Raw genomic sequence first — 21,712 nt, forward strand, 5'->3', positions numbered from 1 at the left:
GGATTTGAGGAGGTGGCTTTTCTTAGTTTTTTTCTGTGATGGAGAAAATATGTCTTCTGTTGGATAAGTATCGTTGTATCTGCACCTAGTCTGACTGAAAAAAGGGTACACGAGACTTTCTGGAGATGGAATGTTCTATATTGGCATAAGGATTACATGGCTGAATTCATTTGTCAAAACATTTAATATTTGTGCTTTTCAATATATACATAAGTTTTACCTAAAAAAACTTGTATAACAATAGAAGGGGGAGGGTGTGGGTAGAGGTATAGAGGGAACCAGAATAATGGAATGTTAAGAGTTGTTGAATTTGAGTAATGGGTACACTGGGGGTTTGTCATGCTAATCTGTCTTCTTTGTGCATGTTTTAAATTTTCTATAATCAAAAGCCAGAAGAAGAGAGAGATTTTATTACTGTTTATCTATCCAGCAAAGAAATAGTTGAAATGTATTTAAAGTATGTTGCTATGTAGTTTATAAATATGAAATGCTAACATTCCTGGTGAGGATTATTGCTTCACTGTGTTTTGTAGCTTCTTATCTTACGCTCAGCTCTTTTATTCTTTCTTACCATTCCACTTATCCAGCATTGCATGTCTATTGGGGAACCCCTAATTTAAAAAAATTAACTAAGCTAAATGTTGTTATACTTTTACTTCTAAATATTTGAAAGTTATCAAAAGCTACATGCATGTTTGAGGAGATATAGTGAGGATAATGGTTACTTATGAGAAATTCAGCTATCCAATTTTGGAGACACTAAGATCTTGTGTTGGACTTGGCTCTAAACTCTATATAGTTTATTTCCAAAGACAGAGTTTTTTTCTCATTTTGCTGGCTAGCTAACACGATGATGGCATAGTCAGTTATCTACATTCGCTTTCACTGTTGGAAAGTCGACAGGGCAGTGTGCAGAATGACCAGCTAGGGTTGGGCATGCTGTCTTTCGGGCTGCTCCAGAATGCAGCCAACAAGTGACTAGAGCCAGATTTATTTTAGGAAAAAAAAAAAAGTAATTCATTTCACCAAGTGTCAGTGTTTCTTCACTTGGCCAAATTGATAGCCAAAGTACATACTTTTTTCCTTCTTATCCCCTGCTGATCTCAGCACACTCCATTCTCATTTACGCTCCTCACATCTGGAGGGTGAGATATGTAAATTGCAGCATGCCACGGTTAATAAGCCAGCACTCTTTCAATTGGATTTTCAGTACCATGTATATTAGCACGTCGAAGATGATAATGCAATTTACATTTTCCCCCCATCATCTATTAATCTGGCTGCCTGGGGATGGAACTTGTTAAGAATGCCAAATGCCCAGATAACAGGTGCAGTAAATTTACTTTGGCTTTCCTTATCTTTCCTCACTCAGACTTTTTAAGAAATGATTGGACATGTTATTAATATAATAATCCTAGTGTACATATCATATACTGTAGAAATATAATAGCCAGTATCATCATAAAATAACACTATACAATTCTAGAGCCTGACATTTTTCTTGACCTCTTAAATTTGTATCTTTACCATTAAAATGAGAATGAAAAATATTAGGATTTTGTGGGAAAGCAAAAGAGAGTACTTCCTTGGACTTAAGAAAGCATCTGTTTGCAATGTGTTGTCATATGGAAAAGGCAGCAAGCTTTGAAGAAAGCATGCAGTGATGCAACTGGGTGGCTCAGTTATGGTTTAAGAAAATGTCTAATTTGTTGTCAGAATGGTTTTTCCAATTTGTCACCATGAAATTTAGAAACCATAGCCCAAGAAGAATAAAAAATGTGAGCATGTTTTATGTTATCTATGTATACAATAATAATAAAACTATATTGCCAGCAATTTGAATTTAAATATCGGTATCATACAAGTGGCCACAATCAATGACTTTTGTTGGCAAAAATAATACTAGGATTTTGTTTTCCTTCTGCCTGAAATTCTCACTCCCCAGTTCTATCTGGATCACCCCCATAGGCCCAGTATCTGGCACAGGGCTTGACACATAGAAAGGGTGCAGTAAATATTTGTGGAGTGAGATAAGTAAGTAAAAGTTAGTCTAAGAAATAAAGAAGTTTCTTTGACTTGAGGTTGGCCTGCAAACGTTAAGAGCATGTAAAAAGGGCTCAATTACCTTTTTGTGTCATGAATATATTAGATGTTAACTTTCTTCCTTGTCATTTCAATTAACAGTAAGATGTCTAAGAAGTCTTCTCTAAGAAGATTTTCTCTTTATTTTGTTTCATATTTGCAGATAGTCACATCCATACTTTTTAGCTTTATGGACCTCATAAATATGATGTGATAATAAGGCTAACAAGGATTTTAGGAAATTTCTTTATTAAAAAACTCTTGATAGTGTCGTACCCAGAAAAGATATTAAAAATAAATAATATTCTTCCATTTACTCAGTGCCAGGCCCAGTTTTCTGAGCCAGATCCAATGGAGAATAGAAGAACAAGCTTTGGCCTTCGTGGAGCTTACATTTCACAATGAATAAACAAACCAACAAACAAATATGTACAATTTAATGTAGGAATTGACATAGTAGAGGGTAGAGAATGATAAGGGCTTTGCTTACTTCCAAAAGTAAAGTCAAGGAAGCCTTCTCTGATAGGAAAGTCAAGGGAAGACTCCTCTATTGAGGTGACATTTGGGCAGAGAACTAATTTAAGCCAAGCAAATATCTGAGGGATGGGCTGTCTAGGAGAGGGAACAGCAAGTGCAAAGGCCCTGTGGCAGAAACATGCTTGGCAGTCAGCTCGGGAAAGTACGCGAAGGCCAGTGGGGCTGGAGCAGAGGAAGCTGTTGGAAACATGGTAGGAAATGAGATTCCAGAAAGTGAGCTCGTGAAGGATCTTAGAAGCCATACAAAGTGGGATAGGAAGCCACTATAAAGTACTTCAAATATTTTTATTATGGAAGGCTTTCTTTTCCTCATATGCAAAAGTAGAAAGAACAGCAGAATGAACTGCCATCACCCACCTTTTCAAATCTCAGCACATGACCAGTCTGGCTTCATCTGTTCTGCCCCTTCCCCCAGTAGATTTTGAAGCAAGTCCCATATAGCATGCAATTTCATCTGTAAATATTTCATGATTTTTCTCTAAAAGATAAGGGCCTTTTTAAAAGTTAGCATAACCACAGTACCATGATTGTGCCTAAAAAACCACAGTCACTCCTTAATATCATCACATATTCAGTCAGTAGTTTGGATCTTGATTTAAGAAAACCAACTTTAAAAAGTTGTTTTTTTAAAAAAAACCATTGTGTACTAAGTGCAACAATGGTTCACAATTAAGAAAAAGTTTTTTTTTTTAAGTTGGTTTTCTTAAATCAAGATCCAAACAAGGTTTGCTGATTGCATTCCCATCACGTCATTTAGAATGGCCCCTTGCTGCCTATTGCCTGTAACTGATAGTTAGATCTATAACCGTGATTAGATTCATTTAATTTTTTCTTTTTTCTTTTTGGTCAAGAATCCTTCACAGGTGATGTGGTACTTCCTAGTGCATTACATCAAGAGGCACACAATGTCTGTTATGTTTTGTTTTGTTTTTGTAATGATCCAATAAAGATCATTCCCTACATCACTGAGGGTTAAGTTTCTAATTCCATAATTTATTTTGCACTTACTGGTTGAAATTATTCTAAAAACAATAACAACAGCGAAACCAAAACTTTCCCCCACCAGCTTTTCAGCTCCCCTGAGGTATAGTCCATTCAGGAAAGATAGGAGAAATGCTTGATTCTCTCCTTTTATCCAGCCTGATGGGTTGTGATTAGGGATGACACAATCTAACTTACATTTTAGGAGCACTCTGGCTGCCAAGTAGAGAATAGACTGAAGCGGGGGCACGTGAGGCATCACAGCTAGTGGCCTCCCCTTGACATTGATTTTCTCTTTCCTCAGTGGTAAGAGAACCACAATTTAAAAAAAAAATTGTAATTGACAAAAATTGTATACATTTGTAGTGTTCAACATGAGGTTTTAATATATATATACACATTGGAATGGCTAAATCAAGCTAATAAATATATACATTATCAAATTAATATGTATATAACCTCACATACTTATAATTTTTTTGTAGTGAGAACATTTAAAATCTACTTTCTTAGCAATTTTCAATTTTACAGTACATGGTTATTAACCATGTTGTATAATAGGTCTCCTGAACTTCTTGTCTAACTGAAATTTTGTACCCTCTGACCAGCATCCCCCAATTCTCCAACCTCAGCCCCTGGGAATCACTGTTCTACTCTCTGCTTCTATGCATTTGACTGTTTTAGATTCCACATATCAGTGAGATCATGTAGTATTTGTACCTCTATGCCTGGCTTATTTTACTCAGCATAATTGCCTCCAAGTTCATCCATGTTGTCACAAATGATGGAATTTCCTTCTTTTTTAAGATTACATAATATTCCATTGTGTGTATATACCATATTTTCTTTTCTTTTCTTTTTTTTTTTTTTTAACAGAGTCTCACTCTGTTACCCAGGCTGGAGTGCAGTGGGACAATCTCAGCTCGCTGCAGCCTCCACCTCCCAGGCTCAAGCAATCCTCCCACCTCAGCCTCCCTAGTAGCTGGGATTATAGGCCCTCGCCACCATGCCTAGCTAATTTTCTATTTTGTTTTATTTTTTTTTTTTTTTTTTTTTTTTTTTTTTTTTTTTTTTTTTTTTTTTTTTTTTTAATTTATTTATTATTATTATACTTTAAGTTGTAGGGTACATGTGCATAACGTGCAGTTTTGTTACATATGTATACTTGTGCCATGTTGCTGTGCTGCACCCATCAACTCGTCATTTACATCAGGTATAACTCCCAATGCAATCCCTCCCCCCTCCCCCCTCCCCATGATAGGCCCCGGTGTGTGATGTTCCCCTTCCTGAGTCCGAGTGATCTCATTGTTCAGTTCCCACCTATGAGTGAGAACATGCGGTGTTTGGTTTTCTGTTCTTGTGATAGTTTGCTAAGAATGATGGATTCCAGCTGCATCCAAGTCCCTACAAAGGAGTCAAACTCATCCTTTTTTATGGCTGCATAGTATTCCATGGTGTATATGTGCCACATTTTCTTAATCCAATCTGTCACTGATGGACATTTGGGTTGATTCCAAGTCTTTGCTATTGTGAATAGTGCTGCAATAAACATACGTGTGCATGTGTCTTTATAGCAGCAAAATTTATAATCCTTTGGGTATATACCCAGTAATGGGATGGCTGGGTCATATGGTACATCTAGTTCTAGATCCTTGAGGAATCGCCATACTGTTTTCCATAATGGTTGAACTAGCTTACAATCCCACCAACAGTGTAAAAGTGTTCCTATTTCTCCACATCCTCTCCAGCACCTGTTGTTTCCTGACTTTTTAATGATTGCCATTCTAACTGGTGTGAGATGGTATCTCATTGTGGTTTTGATTTGCATTTCTCTGATGGCCAGTGATGATGAGCATTTTTTCATGTGTCTGTTGGCTGTATGAATGTCTTCTTTTGAGAAATGTCTGTTCATGTCCTTTGCCCACTTTTTGATGGGGTTGCTTGTTTTTTTCTTGTAAATTTGTTTGAGTTCTGGCACAAGACAGGGATGCCCTCTCTCACCACTCCTATTCAACATAGTGTTGGAAGTTCTGGCTAGGGCAATCAGGCAAGAGAAAGAAATCAAGGGTATTCAGTTAGGAAAAGAAGAAGTCAAATTGTCCCTGTTTGCAGATGACATGATTGTATATTTAGAAAACCCCATTGTCTCAGCCCAAAATCTCCTTAAGCTGATAAGCAACTTCAGCAAAGTCTCAGGATACAAAATTAATGTGCAAAAATCACAAGCATTCTTATACACCAGTAACAGACAAACAGAGAGCCAAATCAGGAATGAACTTCCATTCACAATTGCTTCAAAGAGAATAAAATACCTAGGAATCCAACTTACAAGGGATGTAAAGGACCTCTTCAAGGAGAACTACAAACCACTGCTCAGTGAAATAAAAGAGGACACAAACAAATGGAAGAACATACCATGCTCATGGATAGGAAGAATCAATATCGTGAAAATGGCCATACTGCCCAAGGTAATTTATAGATTCAATGCCATCCCCATCAAGCTACCAATGAGTTTCTTCACAGAATTGGAAAAAACTGCTTTAAAGTTCATATGGAACCAAAAAAGAGCCCGCATCTCCAAGACAATCCTAAGTCAAAAGAACAAAGCTGGAGGCATCACGCTACCTGACTTCAAACTCTACTACAAGGCTACAGTAACCAAAACAGCATGGTACTGGTACCAAAACAGAGATATAGACCAATGGAACAGAACAGAGTCCTCAGAAATAATACCACACATCTACAGCCATCTGATCTTTGACAAACCTGAGAGAAACAAGAAATGGGGAAAGGATTCCCTATTTAATAAATGGTGCTGGGAAAATTGGCTAGCCATAAGTAGAAAGCTGAAACTGGATCCTTTCCTTACTCCTTATACGAAAATTAATTCAAGATGGATTAGAGACTTAAATGTTAGACCTAATACCATAAAAATCCTAGAGGAAAACCTAGGTAGTACCATTCAGGACATAGGCATGGGCAAAGATTTCATGTCTAAAACACCAAAAGCAACGGCAGCAAAAGCCAAAATTGACAAATGGGATCTCATTAAACTAAAGAGCTTCTGCACAGGAAAAGAAACTACCATCAGAGTGAACAGGCAACCTACAGAATGGGAGAAAATTTTTGCAATCTACTCATCTGACAAAGGGCTAATATCCAGAACCTATTTTGTTTTATTTTTAGTAGAGATAGGGTTTCTCCACGTTGTCCAGGCTGGTCTCGAACTCCTGAGCTCAAGCGATCTGCCCATCTTAGCCTCCCAAAATACTGGGATTATAGGCATTATCCACTGTGCCCGGCCAACATTTTCTTTGTATGTTCATCCACTGATGGACACTTGGGTTGATTCAACATGCTGCAATGAACATGGGGGTTCAGGTAGCTCTTCCACATACTGATTTCATTTCCTTTGGATATATACCTAGAAGTAAAATTGCTGGATCATATGGTAGTTCTATTTTTAATTTTTTGAGGAACTGCCATACTGTCTTCCATAATGGCTGTACTAATTTACATTCCCATCATCAGTGTACAGGGAGAACCACAAATTTTGATTGGACACTTCTGCCTGAAATAAGAGATTACATTTCCCAGCCTCCTTCACAGCTGCGTGTAAGTGTCAGCCAATGAGATGTGAGTAGGACTCCAAGGCACTTGCTTGAAGAGAGCTGACACAGCAGGAGGTGCCCTGTCCCTTCTACCTTCTTCCTTCTGCCCTGCAGCTTGGCTGTGAAAGAGTCGGGTCCCAGGAATTGCTCTGCCCCACAGGGTGACATCGAGGATGAGAACTGCATGCTAGAATAGTAGAGCAGGAATTTAGGAATTTGAGTCTCTGATGACACTGTTGAGCCACCCAACCGACCTGGCCTGCCTACCTCTGGCCTTCTTTGTACAAGAGAAATAAACTTCTACCTAGTGTAAACTGCTCTGATTTTGCTCTTTTTCCTGTTGTAACATAGCTGACTGATCCCTGATGCATACAAGGGGCAGAGGCTACTATAGTAGTTCAGGTAAAAGATAAGGAAGTTTGGATGAGGGTGGTGACAGCAAAGGTGATGAGAAGTAGGAGGAGTAAGGATATATACTTTTTTTTTTTTTTTTTTTTTTTTTTTGAGGCAGAGTTTTGCTCTTGTTGCCCAGGCTGGAGTGCAATGGCGTGATCTCTGCTCACTGCAACCTCTGCCTCCCGGGTTCAAGTGATTCTCCTGCCTTACCCTCCCGAGTAGCTGGCATTACAGGTACCTGCCACCATACCCAGCTAATTTTTTGTTATTTTAGTAGAGATGGGGTTTCACTATGTTGGCCATGCTGGTCTTGAACTCCTGACCTCAGGGGATCCACCCACCTCAGCCTTCCAAAGTGCTGAGATTACAGGCATGAGCCACTGTGCCCAGCCGGATGTATACCTTTATTGTACAGCTGCCAGGATTTACTGATGGATCGATGAAGGATACGAGAAAGAAAGGCAACTAATTTGAACTGTAGGATTTTGGCTAACAACTGGTCAAATGGTGGTGTCAAATGGTGGTGTCATTTACAGAGACAGGGAACAGAGGAGGAAAAGCAGGTTTGTGAGGCTGGGTGTTCAGTTCATCAACTGAAGTGACTGCTTAAGCCTGCAGGCCGTCAGAGCCTCCCAAGTCATAGCATCTGAATTAATTGTAAGCCAGCAGAGCAATATATAATGATGTATAATCTAATATAGTCATATTAAGTGCATAACTTCAGAGATTGGAATACATTGTAAGGGACTTTAAAGAACCTTATATTCTTTTATGGGTGTGTGAATTGATTATGAAAAAATTTATAATTCGAATCAAACTTCAAACCTTCCTCATTTGGGAACTTGAAAAGGTCTGAAAACATCTCTCTCAGTATTTCAATTAGGTTCCTAAGCTATTTACAGCTGCTTTTAATTCCTTCTAGAACAGAGCAGCGGGTATGTGAGCATAGAATACAATGAGACAAACACTTCAGGATCTCCTCTTATCCTGGATTCAGCAGCATCTTTTGTTCTAGCTCTCAACGCCTCAGTTAATGCTCAGTCTTCACATGTGCCAGGGGCTTTTCAGTTTGTAATTCCCAGCAAAACGTGTGCTGGCTGGATTTGATTTCCTAAGAAAAAGCGAAAATAGTACTTATCCCTTTAGGACTCTGTAGGAATCAGACTAGGCTCTTGCATTGTTGAATTCTGTGGGGTTTTCTAAGATCAAGTGTGCTTAGTGCAATTTGTACTTCCTCATGTCTGGAGAGCATAAGTTTTGAGTCTGGCATTCCCATCTGGAAACCAGAATCAGTTGCAGAGATAAGAGCCTAACAACTCAATTTTTTAAATTTTTATTTTTGTTTTTATTTTATTTATTTATTTATTTTTGAGACAGAGTCTCACTCTGTTGCCCAGGCTGGAGTGCAGTGGTGCGATTTTGGCTCACTGCGGCCTCCATCTCCCGGGTTCAAGCAATTCTCTGCCTCAGCTTACCGAGTAGCTGAGACTACAAGTGCAGGCCACCATGCCCAGCTAATTCTTGTAGAGACTGGGTTTTGCCACGTTGGCCAGGCTGGCCTTGAACTCCTGGCCTCAGGTGATCCACCTGCCTCAGCCTCCCAAAATGCTGGGATTATAGACCTGAGCCACCACGCCCAGCCATTTTAAAAAAAAATTTTAATAAAAAGAAATTTTTGTGGGTACACAGTAGGTATATATATTTATGGGATACATGAGATATTTTGATGTAAGCATGCAATGTGAAATAAGCACCTCATGGAGAATGGGGTATTCATCCCCTCAAGCATTTATCCTTTGAGTTACACACAATCCAGTTACATTCTTTAAGTTATTTAAGAATATACTAGCAACCCAGTTTTAATCAATTTCATGAATCCTATTTATTCCTTTTTATGACTCACTCCTGCCTTAGGACTTGTATGTTTGCAATTCCCCTTGGCAGGAACACTCTGTTCCTAGACTCACCCAGCTGGCTCCTCTTACTGTTCAGGTCCCCATCCAAAGGTCACCTCCTCAGGAAGACCTCCTTAGTTATTCTAACCTAAATCAACCCCATCTGATATTATCACTTTCCTGTGCTTTATTTTCTTCGAAGCCCTCATCACTTTCTGAAATTATGTTGTTCTATTATTATCCTTATCAGTATATGGATGGCTAGATGGCTCCCTACCAACGAGAATAAACATATGTTGAATTTTTCCTATTTGCCTTACACATATTGTACTTAATACAAAAGTTTGATAAGGACAACTAACATTTATCAAGTACTTACTACTTGCTAAATGCTAGGCTAAGTACTAGCCCACACAAGTCCACATCTGTGTTGTCTCATGCCTGGACTACAACAGTGTCTTCCTAACTGGCCTCCCTCTTCCCACTGCAGTCCATGGCCCACACAGCCGCCACCGCTTTTTCTAAAACGTTACTCAGGTTACATCAAGATCAGCTTTCAGCCTCGGGAAGGCCTTCAGCCCTCTCACGTCCTAACAATGGCTTACAAGATCTGTGGGATCTGGCCCCCACAATCTGTTGGCCATGTGTCTAACCACTCTCCTTCCCTTGCGCCCCTCTGGCCACAGGTTCCAAATCACACTTCTCCCAGACAGCCATCCATCCATATGGCTTCATTTGTCACTCACGTCTCTGCTGAAGTGTCCCCTCCTCATAGAGGCCTTTCCTGACTGTCCCCCCCGCCCCGCCCCATGTGAAAGAGCTCTCCAGTCTCTCTGTCCCCATATCATGATTTATTTCCTGTCCCTCATCACTACCGAATGTTCTGTTACTAACTTTCCTTCCTTGGGGAAGTATTTGTTGAGTAGTTGGTGAGTACTAGGCTCTGTTCTAGGTACTGGGTATACAGAAGGCAAGAAGATGGGCAGATCCCTCTTGACGTGGAAATATGGGGGAGACATGCAGTACACTCACTGGAGAGGTAGAATATACGATATACCAGATGGCTCTGGGCAAGACTGAAGCTGGACAGAAGGCAAGGGAGTGATGGGGCAGGAGAGGGGAGAGTTCCATTGAAAATAGGGCAGTCAGGGGAGGCCTCAGGGAGAGAGTGGATTGCTGTGCCAAGCGCTGAAGAGGTGAGGGGGTGAGCACCATGAATAAGTAGAGGGAAGGAGAACATCATGTGTGAAGGCTCTGAAGGGGAAGCCTGTGGCTGCAGGAGGACCCAGGGGAGAGAAGGAGATATGGCCAGAGAAATGGTGGGGGCACTAGGCCACCAGACCCTCTATAGTACGCCACCCTCAGCCTAGGTGCTTTTCAGCAGAGAAGCAGCCTGAGCTGACTTACATTTTTGCTGGATCCCTCTGACCCTTGGGTGGAAAATAGACTTTAGGAGAGCAAGGGTTGAAATAGAAAGTCCTGTTAGCCTGGGAAAGATCGGAGTGGCTAGGACCAGGGCGGCAGGAGTGATTGCAGTTCGGATATATTTTGAAGGTAGATCCTATGGATTGTATCAAGAAATTGAGAAATAGAGCATGAAGGGATGCCTCATTTCAGGGTTCTAAAGCCAGACCGCTGGAGGGATGCAAATGCCAGTACTGAGACCAGGAGGCTACAGGTGGAGAGAGGGTCAGACCTTAGCTGTCTTTGTGGAGCCTTTGTCGGTACTAGAAAAAGGTTCCCCCTCTGGGCTGAAGCTGTTTTGCCTCCATTCCTGGCCCTCAGCAGAAATCTTTATGCACGGTAGCAGGCAGTGACATTCATCAGGAGCTTTGGTTTGGGACATAAGTTTATATCCAATGAGATGCTGACTGGGCAGCTGGTTATGAGTTTGGAGCCCAAGGGGACAGATAGAACTACAGGCATAAAGGCTATTTGTGAGCATTCCTGGCAGTTTTAGCTTTATATTTATTTGTATGTGAGTTGCACTGTGTATTACATATCCTTTATTCATCTGTTCATTGTCTCCTCCATCCTGATGTGAGCTGGAGAAGGACCGTGACCATGTCTGCATTTCCTAATTGGTTGTATTGCTAGACCTAACACAGTGCCGTGCTGGCACCTGGGCACTTAGTGAACATAGTTGAATAAATAAACTGGGGATGCCACTGCTTTATGCTTGTTCTGTGGCTTCATGAAGTTGAGTATGTGGCCAGCCCTGTATGCCAATTTGTATGCCAGATGGTCCCATTCTTATTCTATGCCCAAAGCCCAAAAAGAGCTTTTGTTAAAACCTCCACCACTTACTACCAGTTATCACATGGTTACCAAAAGGAAATTTATGTTCAAAATGACTTTTCATTAATCAAGATTGCCTTGCAGCTAAAACACACAATAAAAGGATGAGAAAACTTAAAATGAAGGAAAACGAAGCTTTTTTAAGATATCAGGTACCTTTTATGGTGACTTAACTTTTTCTTTGCTACATTGCAGGCAAGTATTCTATTTCTGTCTTATGAGATGGCGTAAAGAGTGACTTTATTCAGCATTTCTGTTGCATTTAAACTTATTACTGGGGAAGAGAGATGCCTAGGGCCTCAGCATTTTTATTTGGAGTGGTCAGAAATGGCTTTGGGCAAGAAGTGAGGTTTCAACTGACTTACGCATCAGTTAGCTATTGCTGTATAATTACAAACAATCCCACATTTAGTGGCTTAAAATAATAAGCACTTATTATTGCTCACGAGACTATGGTTCAGCTGGGTGGTTTTTCAGGGTCTTGCCTGGGCCCTCTCATCAGGTAAGGAACTCTGTTCATTGTAGCTGGGCTCACATATCTGGGGATCAGCTGGCTCTAGGCTGGTCTAGCATGGTCTTGGTTAGAGCATCCAGGGGCACATCCTGCATTAGGCTGGACCAGGCTTGTTCACATGCCATTGGCAGGGTTCCAAGAGCAAGACTGGATAGGCCCAAAGCTTCTTGAGGTCTCAGCTTGAAACTGGCATAGCATAACTTCTGCCACCTTTTATTGCTGAAAGCAAGTGGAGTGGAGACTCTTTTCTTGATAGAGGAGCTGCAAAGTCACATTGCAAAGAGTATGGGCAGAAAGAGGCCATTAATTAGAAACATCATTCTAATATATGGGCTTGAAGGAGAACTAGGGTTTGGAAGGAGGACCTGAAGGAACTGTTGTGAATCTTCTTGGATCTACAGGAGAAATGGGCCTGGCCTGCCACTGACCTTCATCCTACCTCCCTGTTGCCTGGGAGACACATGAAGCATAGCTTCTCTTCCAGCTGTAGGTTTTAACACTAGATCTGTTCTCTCTCTCTCTCTCTGTCTCAGAAAAGACAATCTCATTGAAAATACTTCTGTAATTGTCTTAAGTTTTCATAGAAATATACTAAAAGTTGTTTTGCAGAATGCCTCTCATCGATGCTTTTTCTTGCACAGTTATCGTGATCATGTTGTTTTTTCCACAAATAATGATTGTAACCCTTCCTTGTAGGATTACTCCCATACGTTGACCTGTGTTACCGAAAGAGAAAAGTTTATTGTACCCATCAAAGCCAGAGGGGCACGAGCCATTCTCGATTTTCCTGACAAGCTGAATTTTTCCACTTGTCCTGTCAAATACAGCACCCAGAAGATTCTGCTGGTACGAAACATTGGCAACAAAATTGCTGTATTTCACATCAAAACTTGTAGGTATGCATGCCTTTGGCTCTTGTTTTTGATTGATTATAGCTAAATCTAGTCAGCTCAAGTAATCTGCTACCATAACATTGGGGGTGGAACTGCTTGTTACAATCTTCAGTTGCAAAGCTGGGAGACCTCACTGATGTAGGGTAGACTTCCTCTTCATCCTCAGAGGAAATTAAAATTCCAGGTTTAATATCTTATATCCACATTATACTAAATCCTCTTACCTGTTTGGTTTTTCAAAATGCTGGATAAAAGTGCTTCTTTTAGTATAGAGAATGGCCCATGAGAATATAGAAATAAATTGGTCTTGACTGAGAATTTTTATAACTGGCTTGGTTAGTTTTCTGTTGCCATTGTAACAAATTGTCACAAACTCAGTAGCGTAAAACGACACAAATTTATTATCTTACATTTCAATGGGTCAGAAGTTGCACTGTGCTAAAATCAAAGTGAAAGCAGGGCTGCATTCCTTTCTGGAGGCTTCAGGGGAGAATACATTTCTTTGCCTTTTCCAGTTTCTGGGGACCATCCACATTCCTTGACTCATGGCCTTCAGGTTTCTCCTCTGAAAAATGGGGAAAAGTACACCAGCCAATTCATAAGGTTGTTGGGATAATCAACAGAAACTGCTGGTATATATCAAGTGCTGTATAATCGGTGTTTGCTCTTTTCTTTTTCCTTCAAATGAGCTATGGCCAGTGTGGTAGACAGAATGATGACTCTCCAGATATGTCCATATCCTAATCCCCAGAACCTGTGACTGTATCATGTTGTATGGCAAAGGGGAATTAATATTGCAGATATAATTAAAGTTGCTGATCAGCTAATGTTAAAATCGGGAGATAATCCTGGATTCACTGGATGAGCCCAATGTAACCAACAAGGACTTTTAAAAATAGAAGAGGGAAGCAGAAGAGTTCAGAGTGATGAGCTGTGAGAGGGACTCAGTGTGCTGTTGCTGGCTTTGGAAGATGAGAAAACTGAGGGATAGAGAGGTAACATCATTTCCTTAAGAGCACAGAGCTAGTAAGTGATAGAGGTGGATTTTAATCTGAATATTTGTGGACTAACCACAGTGTAGACACCATGGGACAGTATAAAGCAGGGGTCCCCAACCTCCGGGCCATGGACTGGTACCGGTCCAGTGCTCCACAATAGGAGCACACACCCTATTGTGAACTGTGCATGTAAGAGATCTAGGTTGCATGCTCCTAATGCCCAGTGATCTGTCACTGTCTCCCATCATCCCCAGATGGGACTGTCTAGCTGCAGGAAAACAAGCTCAGAGCTCCCACTGATGTACATTATGGTGAGTTGTATAATTATTTCACTATATATTACAATGTAATAAGATAGAAATAATGTGTGCAATAAATGTAATGTGCTTGAATCATCCTGAAAACATCCACCCCACCCCAAATCTGTGGAAAAACTGCCTTCCATGAAACTAGTCCTGGGTGCCAAAAAGGCTGGGGACTGCTGGTATAAGAATGATGAGACAATCCCATCTCTCAAGGACCTCTCTTATCAGATGGAAAAGAAGGATTTGTTCTGGGGCATGAGAGCAAGTGACTGACCAGTGGGGTCTTAAAAAGAACAACCATCTTGGGAAAAGGAAGCAGGGGTTCAAGTTCTTTTCCATAAAAAATAGTATGTATATACTGGATTTAAGTTCTCTTTTTAAAAAGTAGTGTGTATATACTGGATTTAAGTTCTGTTTCAGAAGGGCCTTATCTATGGCATCCTTTGCTGACTTAATGACTCATTTGTCCAAAAGGGATTAGAATTTGCTTCTACCTGGTTCCCAAAAGTTAGGCTACCATGGAGTACTCTTTTGGTAATTTCCTGCCTTAGGAGTTCCTGGACTGATAGCTCATATGCAAATCCCACACCTTCATAAGATACAAGTTCAAGTTATGAATGTCCTAGAGAAACATTGTTCCTTCAATTAAAAACTCAGACACTTTTTCTTTTGCTGATGGGAGTGTGTTGGGGGAGTTCTTCATATTTCTCAGGTTTATACAGGGATCTGGTCCCAGTCGCCTAACTTGACCGTTGTGAGGCCTTGTCTCCTGCTCCAGCGGGGCTATTAAAAACCCAGGCTTCTGGACTACTGGGAACTCAGGGCAGACCTATCATTAGCTCAGTGACTTACTGGTATGGTTCTTAGGTTCCTCTTTGTTTTGGAATGATATGAGTTTTTCTTATTTTTGTGCATGCTCAGTTATGCATTTATTTACATTATCTTTTATCCAGTCTTTCTAGGTATTTTCTGGTGGGAGAGTTTTCAAGTGACCCAGTTTGCCATACTGTAGGGAGCAGCACTGCTATATTGCCAGTTGAGGGCACATCCTTTGGGAGGGAATTTGTGTTTATTTCTCCAAGTATTCTAGGTGAATCACTCTCTCTGAACTATTTCATGTAGATCCACGTTTCTGTCTGATATCCTATTTTTCCTGGCCTAAAACTACCTTTAATATTTCTTGTAGCACAAGTCTACTGTAAATTCTCTGTTTTTGTTTATCTGGAAAAAAAAAGTCTTTATTTTTCCATCATTTTTGGAAGATATGTTTTTCACCATATAGAATTCTGGGCCAACAATCATATATAGGTTTTTTCCCTAGTACTTTAAATATGTCTCTCCATTGTTCTTCGACTTACATTTTTCTAATGAGAAGTCTGCTGTGATTCTTATTTTTGTTCCTCTCTATGTAATTATCTCTTTTTCTTGGGCTACTTGCATGATTTATTTTGTTTTTGCAGTTTGGAAATGATATGTCTAGGTGTAAGTTTGTTTATGTTTTGTTTTTTGTTTTAAGGATTTTGTTTTGCTTTTGCCTGGTTTGGGTTTTAATTTTGCTTGAGGTTCTCTGAGCTTCCTGAATCTTTCATTGTTTTTGGAAAATCTCAGCCATTATCTCTCCAAATATTTTTTTTTTGTTCCATCCCTTTCACTTTTTCTTCTGCTTGCAGGAAAGTTCTGCCTGCCGCAGGTAAAAGCCACAGTCTAAATTGTATGTACATGTCCCATCTCCCTTGGGGGAAACGGGTTATCTGTCTTTAGATTTCAGGCTATTTGATGTGCTACCTCAGCTCTCAGACAGGCACAAGAAAAATTGCGATTTTGTTATTATCTCACTTTCTCTCATGGTTAGGGTAAAAGAAACATTCTTTCCAGCTTTCTGCATCCTAGGTAGGAGCAAGATTCTGAACCACTTTAAATAAATCAACCACTAGAGGCAAAGGAAAAGTTCTTTTGGAAACCAGTGTCTCCTGACATTATTCATAAATGCTCTGCAGGCCTTGTTTGTCATCTCATGGCAAGCTTCACATATTTTGATAGAGGGAGAAGGAAGCAAGTTGTTCAACTGGCTTCCCATGAATTAGAAATAACCCATTTTGGCCTGGCATGGTGGCTTATGCCTGTAATTTCAGCATTTTGGGAGGCCAAGGTGAGTGGAGCACTTGAGTCCAGGAGTTTGAGATCAGCTTGGACAACATGGTAAAACCCCGTCTTTACAAAAAATACAAAAAGCAAAAAAATATGCTGGGTGTAATGGTCCATACCTGCAGTTCCAGCTACTTGGGAGGCCAAGGTTGAGCTCAGGAGGTCGAGGTTGCAGTGAGCCATGATCATGCCACTGCACTGCAGCTTGGGTGACAGAGAGAGACCCTGTCTCAAAAAAGAGAAAAAAAAAACAAACAAAACATCTTTTTCCATTGAAAAATGGTCTCCCACAACCACCATTCACAATACCCATGAAAAACTGTTACATTGGTATTTTTTTCTATGAGAAGAAAGAATCTACCTAAGGTGGAGATGCAAGTGCAGGAACATATCTTCCTGGGCTGTTTGGCTGAATCTGAAAAAACCACCCCAAAATGGCAATTTTGTATATTTTAGATTCATGTAAATGTGAAGCAAAAATCACTTCACAGATTTAATAGTGTGAAGTTGCAAAAAAAATCTAAAACCTTTCTATCCATCTACCTTTGAATATGAATTATCATGTTTTCCTAACATAGAAACAATTCTAAGGTAAAATGGGAGGCAACTCAGGGACTGGCCAAGAATCGTCAACAGTAGACATGCTGGCCCAACATTCCCATTTTACTGTGAAGGGAGTAAAGCCCGAGGAGTGAAATTACGTACCCAAACTCCCCCAGTAAGTTAACATTAAAACCTGGATTCATGCAAACATGAGCCAGCTCTGGGCTTGTTTGCCCTCAGGTCCATGTCTCACCATTCCCCTGCGCTGCTCAGTGTCACTGTGGGGCTTTGTGAGTCTTCCTAGCCTCCTGGCTCAGCTGGATTCCAGCTAGGTTTGACCAGTCAGGGACACTAGCAAGAGACTGGAGAGTAGGAAGAACGAAGAAGCCTCCTCCCTCTTTGTCTTCAGCAGAGTCCCCAGCCTCGACTGCATCTCCTCCATGGTTCTAGCCACTGTCAGGCTGGCCTGCCATGGTTCTAACTTCTGCCAGGTGACCCTGGTCCCCAGGATCTGATAACACTTCCTCCTCTCCTTTTGCTTCCAGTCCAGGGGTGGAAAAAGCTTACCACCATTAGGAATCTCAGAGCTGTCTCACCTTCTTCAGTTGGGTTTCTCGCCTCTCCCATCTTCTGTGTAACCAAGTCTCTCAAATTCCCTGTTTGCAAGTATTTTTGTTTTCCTGTTTAGACTCTTCATGAAATAATAGCTTTATGTTTTCTCCACAAAATGCATGTTTTTCAACCATCACTGCTTCTGTGAGTTGCCTCAAGTCCTTCCAGTCAGTCCCTTTTCTGTTTAAATTAACCACAGCTGGCTTCTGTTGTTTGCAACCGAGAGCACTGATGGCTTCAATGAGAAAGAATGTGGTTAAATTTGTGGTCACATCCTATTGAATTAGAATCTCTAGGGAGATCCCCTGACAAGGATCCATACTAAAAACCACACAGATGATTCTGTTCCTAGACAGTGTTCTTCAGTTAATGTGGTTGTGAATAGACGTGGCAGAGCAGTGGATATAGTCTGAGAATTTAGAGTCAAAAGCCCATGATCCTGCCACTTTTAGTGTCAATATACAGCTAGAAATAATGTCCCACAGGAAATTGTTTAGAAAAACAAATCATCCTTTTCTCATTGAAATAATGATTTTATTAGTGGTTAAGTTTATAAAATGCTTAGGTTCTTATAAATCACAAAAACTAGAACTTTCTTTGCATGTCTGTTATCCTTATTCGAATGTGAGCTTCTCAAATGGAAGGATTGTATCTAACTCTTTTCATTTGTACGTCCCCAGCATCTGTCTAGGATAAATAAGCACCCAATAAATGTTTATAAGATGCCTAACCAACGATAAATCACAAAGGCAAAACTACAACTATAAACCTCTACAATAAAATAAAACATGTTCTCCAAGTACTATAAAATAAGCATAATGTTTTACACTAATAAAAGAGGCTGCAATGCGCTATAAAATGTACAAAGAACATAAGCAATTATTGTTAAATCTGATCTAAAACTCTAATAGGTATCAGAATAACCTTGATGATTAAAGTAGGATTAACATTGGAAGGTGAAATAGGATTAAGAAGCAATTTCAGAATCTAAAATCTCAAGGAATTAAACAAGAAAGATCATCTGAAGAATAAACACTAATGTTATATTCAATATTTAATATTGTAGGATCAATATTTAGTCTTCTGCTAAAGTATTGAATCATTTGGATAGTTTTAGTTCTTGAGAAGAGCTCATAATTGATTGAACAAAAACTCAAATCTTTCTCATGGCTCATGATTTTTCACAAAACCAAACTCCCTTCATAATTATTTGGTATTAATCAAGATATGATATCAAAACCAAATATTTTGATAGACTGAACCATCCTTATACCCTTGAAGAACAACACTTTCTACTTCTTTGTAAGAGCATTTTCTGATACTTGGTATTTTCTAGCCCGTTCAGCCTGTCTGCATTTTAGTAAAATGAAATACAAAATCAAATTATAGACAATGTATAACTACCAGAACTTAACACACTCTACCCAATTAACATCTGTTAGGCAGCTGTAAGTAACAATGGCAATCCCAGGTGATTACAACTACTGAAGAAGTTTGTGTAACCTAAACCCAACGATTAGCACAAAGGCAAAGTAACCGTTACCACTCCATGGAACTTGGATTCCTGGAGGTCGTACGGATGGGATACTAGTGCCATTTTCTCTGTAAAAATTATTAATAGTTTAGGTACTGCAATATAATAATACCCAATTCATTTTAAAGCTATTCTTTTGCTACCAATAAATATTTGAAAATAAAATGAAGGAAAATATTAGGAAGTAGGGAGGCAAAGGATAGAACTAACTATTGTGGTGGTGTTCCCAAAGCCAGGAAACTGGGCCCAGTTCTCACTTCTTCTGATTATTCCTGAGGCCGTAAGGAAGGAAAGAACTTTGAGACTGGGAGACTCACCGTCACTTCCCACAAGGCACGGTTTCTACTGAAGGTTTGCTCCTTTTTGTTCCACCACGATGTCATAGACACTGATGGTTCATTACAAATATTTTTGTTTTACCTTTAAGAGTTTTTTGTAATTCAATTAAGCAACCTCTTCTGAGAGGCTCCTGAGTAAAGCACCATGTATGGGGTGATGAGTGACACAAAAATAAATTTAACCACATGGCTTCCATGTTCAGGGTGGTTTGGGGTGGGCAGAAAGAACAGGGACTTCCCTCCTGGCACCACCACTGAGTTGGGCAACTTTGGGCAAGTTGCTGCCCTTGTGAGCATCTGTTTTCCCATGTCTGAAATGCAAATAACAATATGGACTTTCTCGGGGTTTGTTTGAGGATTAGGAGAATTGCTATATGTAAAGCACCCAGCGTAGGACCCAGCATAGAATATGTGCTCGTGATTGTGTTTTCCCTTCCCCCTCTTCTCAAGGGTTTCTAGCTATTGGGAGAGGTAGGCATGAAAACCAACTCAAGTACAAAGTAAACCACTGTAAAAACTAAAAGGGAAGTTATAGTCTCTGAGAGGAAGGAGATGCTATTTACAAAAGGGAGAATCAGGAAAGATTCTATTTAAGAAGTGACTTTGAGTCTGGGCCGTGAGAGGTGGCTTCAGAAGGAGTATGGCATGTGGGAAATGGCACATCACCTGATGTGATCCTAGCAGTTCCGATTGTCTACGTGGGGGCCACAATCTGGTGGGAAGAGAGAGCAGGTGCAGTGCTGGGGGAGGTTGTGGGTGAAGAGACTAAAGCCTGCCTCCCATCCCACCCCAGCGCTGACTTGGAACATGACAGGTGTATAGGATATTTGAACAGATGTATGTGTGTAATGAAAATGCAAAAACCTGTTGGGAACAGATTGTGTGGGACCTGAAATGCCTAGGGGTTTGAACTTGATTGCACAGATGGTGAGGACCACTGAAGGTGTTTGAACAGGAGATTGATGTGTTATGACCTGTGTGTGTTTTTTACACTCTTTCTAGAGCAGTGTGAAGGAGTGAGGAGAGAATGATGAAAACTTGAACTCATCGAAACACCCAAACACATCCACAGATTCATCACGCAGCATCTAGAGGCTGCCAGTGAGGGAGATAAAAATAGCCATAACAAAAAGAATAATAAACACTTGTATAGTATTTCCTCTGTGCCAGGCATTATTCTAAGCACTTGACCTATATCAACCCCTTTAGTCCTCACTATAACCATATGAAGTAGGTGCTATCATTACCCTCCTTTTAGAGATAAGGAAACTGAAGGTTAAGTGACTTGCCCAAGGTTGTGGCAGAGCTGGGTTTTGAACTTGTTCGCTTGGCTCCAGAGGTCAGGCTAGTAACCACTGCCCCAGAATGCCTCTGCAGCAATGCCTGGGGTTCACTGGTGGATCGGTGCCACAGGCATGGGGACAGGGCAAAGGAAAGGAAGCAGGAAAATCGAGAAGTGAAAGGAGGGGAGATCCACTTATTTGTGGGATCTAAAAATCAAAACAATTGAACTCATGGACATAGAGAGTAGAAGAATGGTTACTGGAGCCTGGGAAGGGTAGTGGGAGTTGGGAGCGGGAGAGTTGGGGAAGGTTAATGGGTATTAAAAAAGTAGTTAGAAAAAATGAGTGAGACCTACTATTTGATAGCACAATAAGGTGACTGTAGTCAATAACTTAATTGTACATTTTAAAATAACTAAAAGAGTGTAATTGGATTGTTTGTAACACAAAGGATAAATGCTTGAGGGGGTGGATACCCCATTCTCCATGATGGGATTATTTCACAATGCACGCCTGCATCAAAACATCTCATGTACCCCATAAATATATGTACCTACTATGTACCCACAAAAAACTAAAATTTTTTTAAAATTTAAAAGAAAGAAAAGAGAGGAGAGGAGATCAAGTAGAAAGCACCAGAGAAAATAACCAATTGCTCATAGTAGGGAGCACCTGAGGTCCTGTGGTAATACTCTCAGATGCCACCCAGTGCTACCCTTGACATAAACTCTGTGTCCTTATAGCAGA

General features: G+C 40.3%; 1 protein-coding gene across 1 annotated transcript in view; it reads left to right on the top strand.

Annotated features, from left to right (window-relative positions):
- Positions 1-21,712, top strand: part of HYDIN (HYDIN axonemal central pair apparatus protein) — a 375,746-nt gene that overhangs the window by 13,559 nt on the left and 340,475 nt on the right. The window contains exon 5 of the mRNA XM_015443164.3: positions 13,011-13,210. Within this exon, the coding sequence (XP_015298650.3) occupies positions 13,011-13,210 (200 nt within the window). The remainder of the gene's footprint in view (positions 1-13,010; positions 13,211-21,712) is intronic.

Source organism: Macaca fascicularis, chromosome 20 (genome assembly GCF_037993035.2).
Source record: "Macaca fascicularis isolate 582-1 chromosome 20, T2T-MFA8v1.1".
Taxonomy (NCBI): Eukaryota; Metazoa; Chordata; class Mammalia; order Primates; family Cercopithecidae; genus Macaca; species Macaca fascicularis.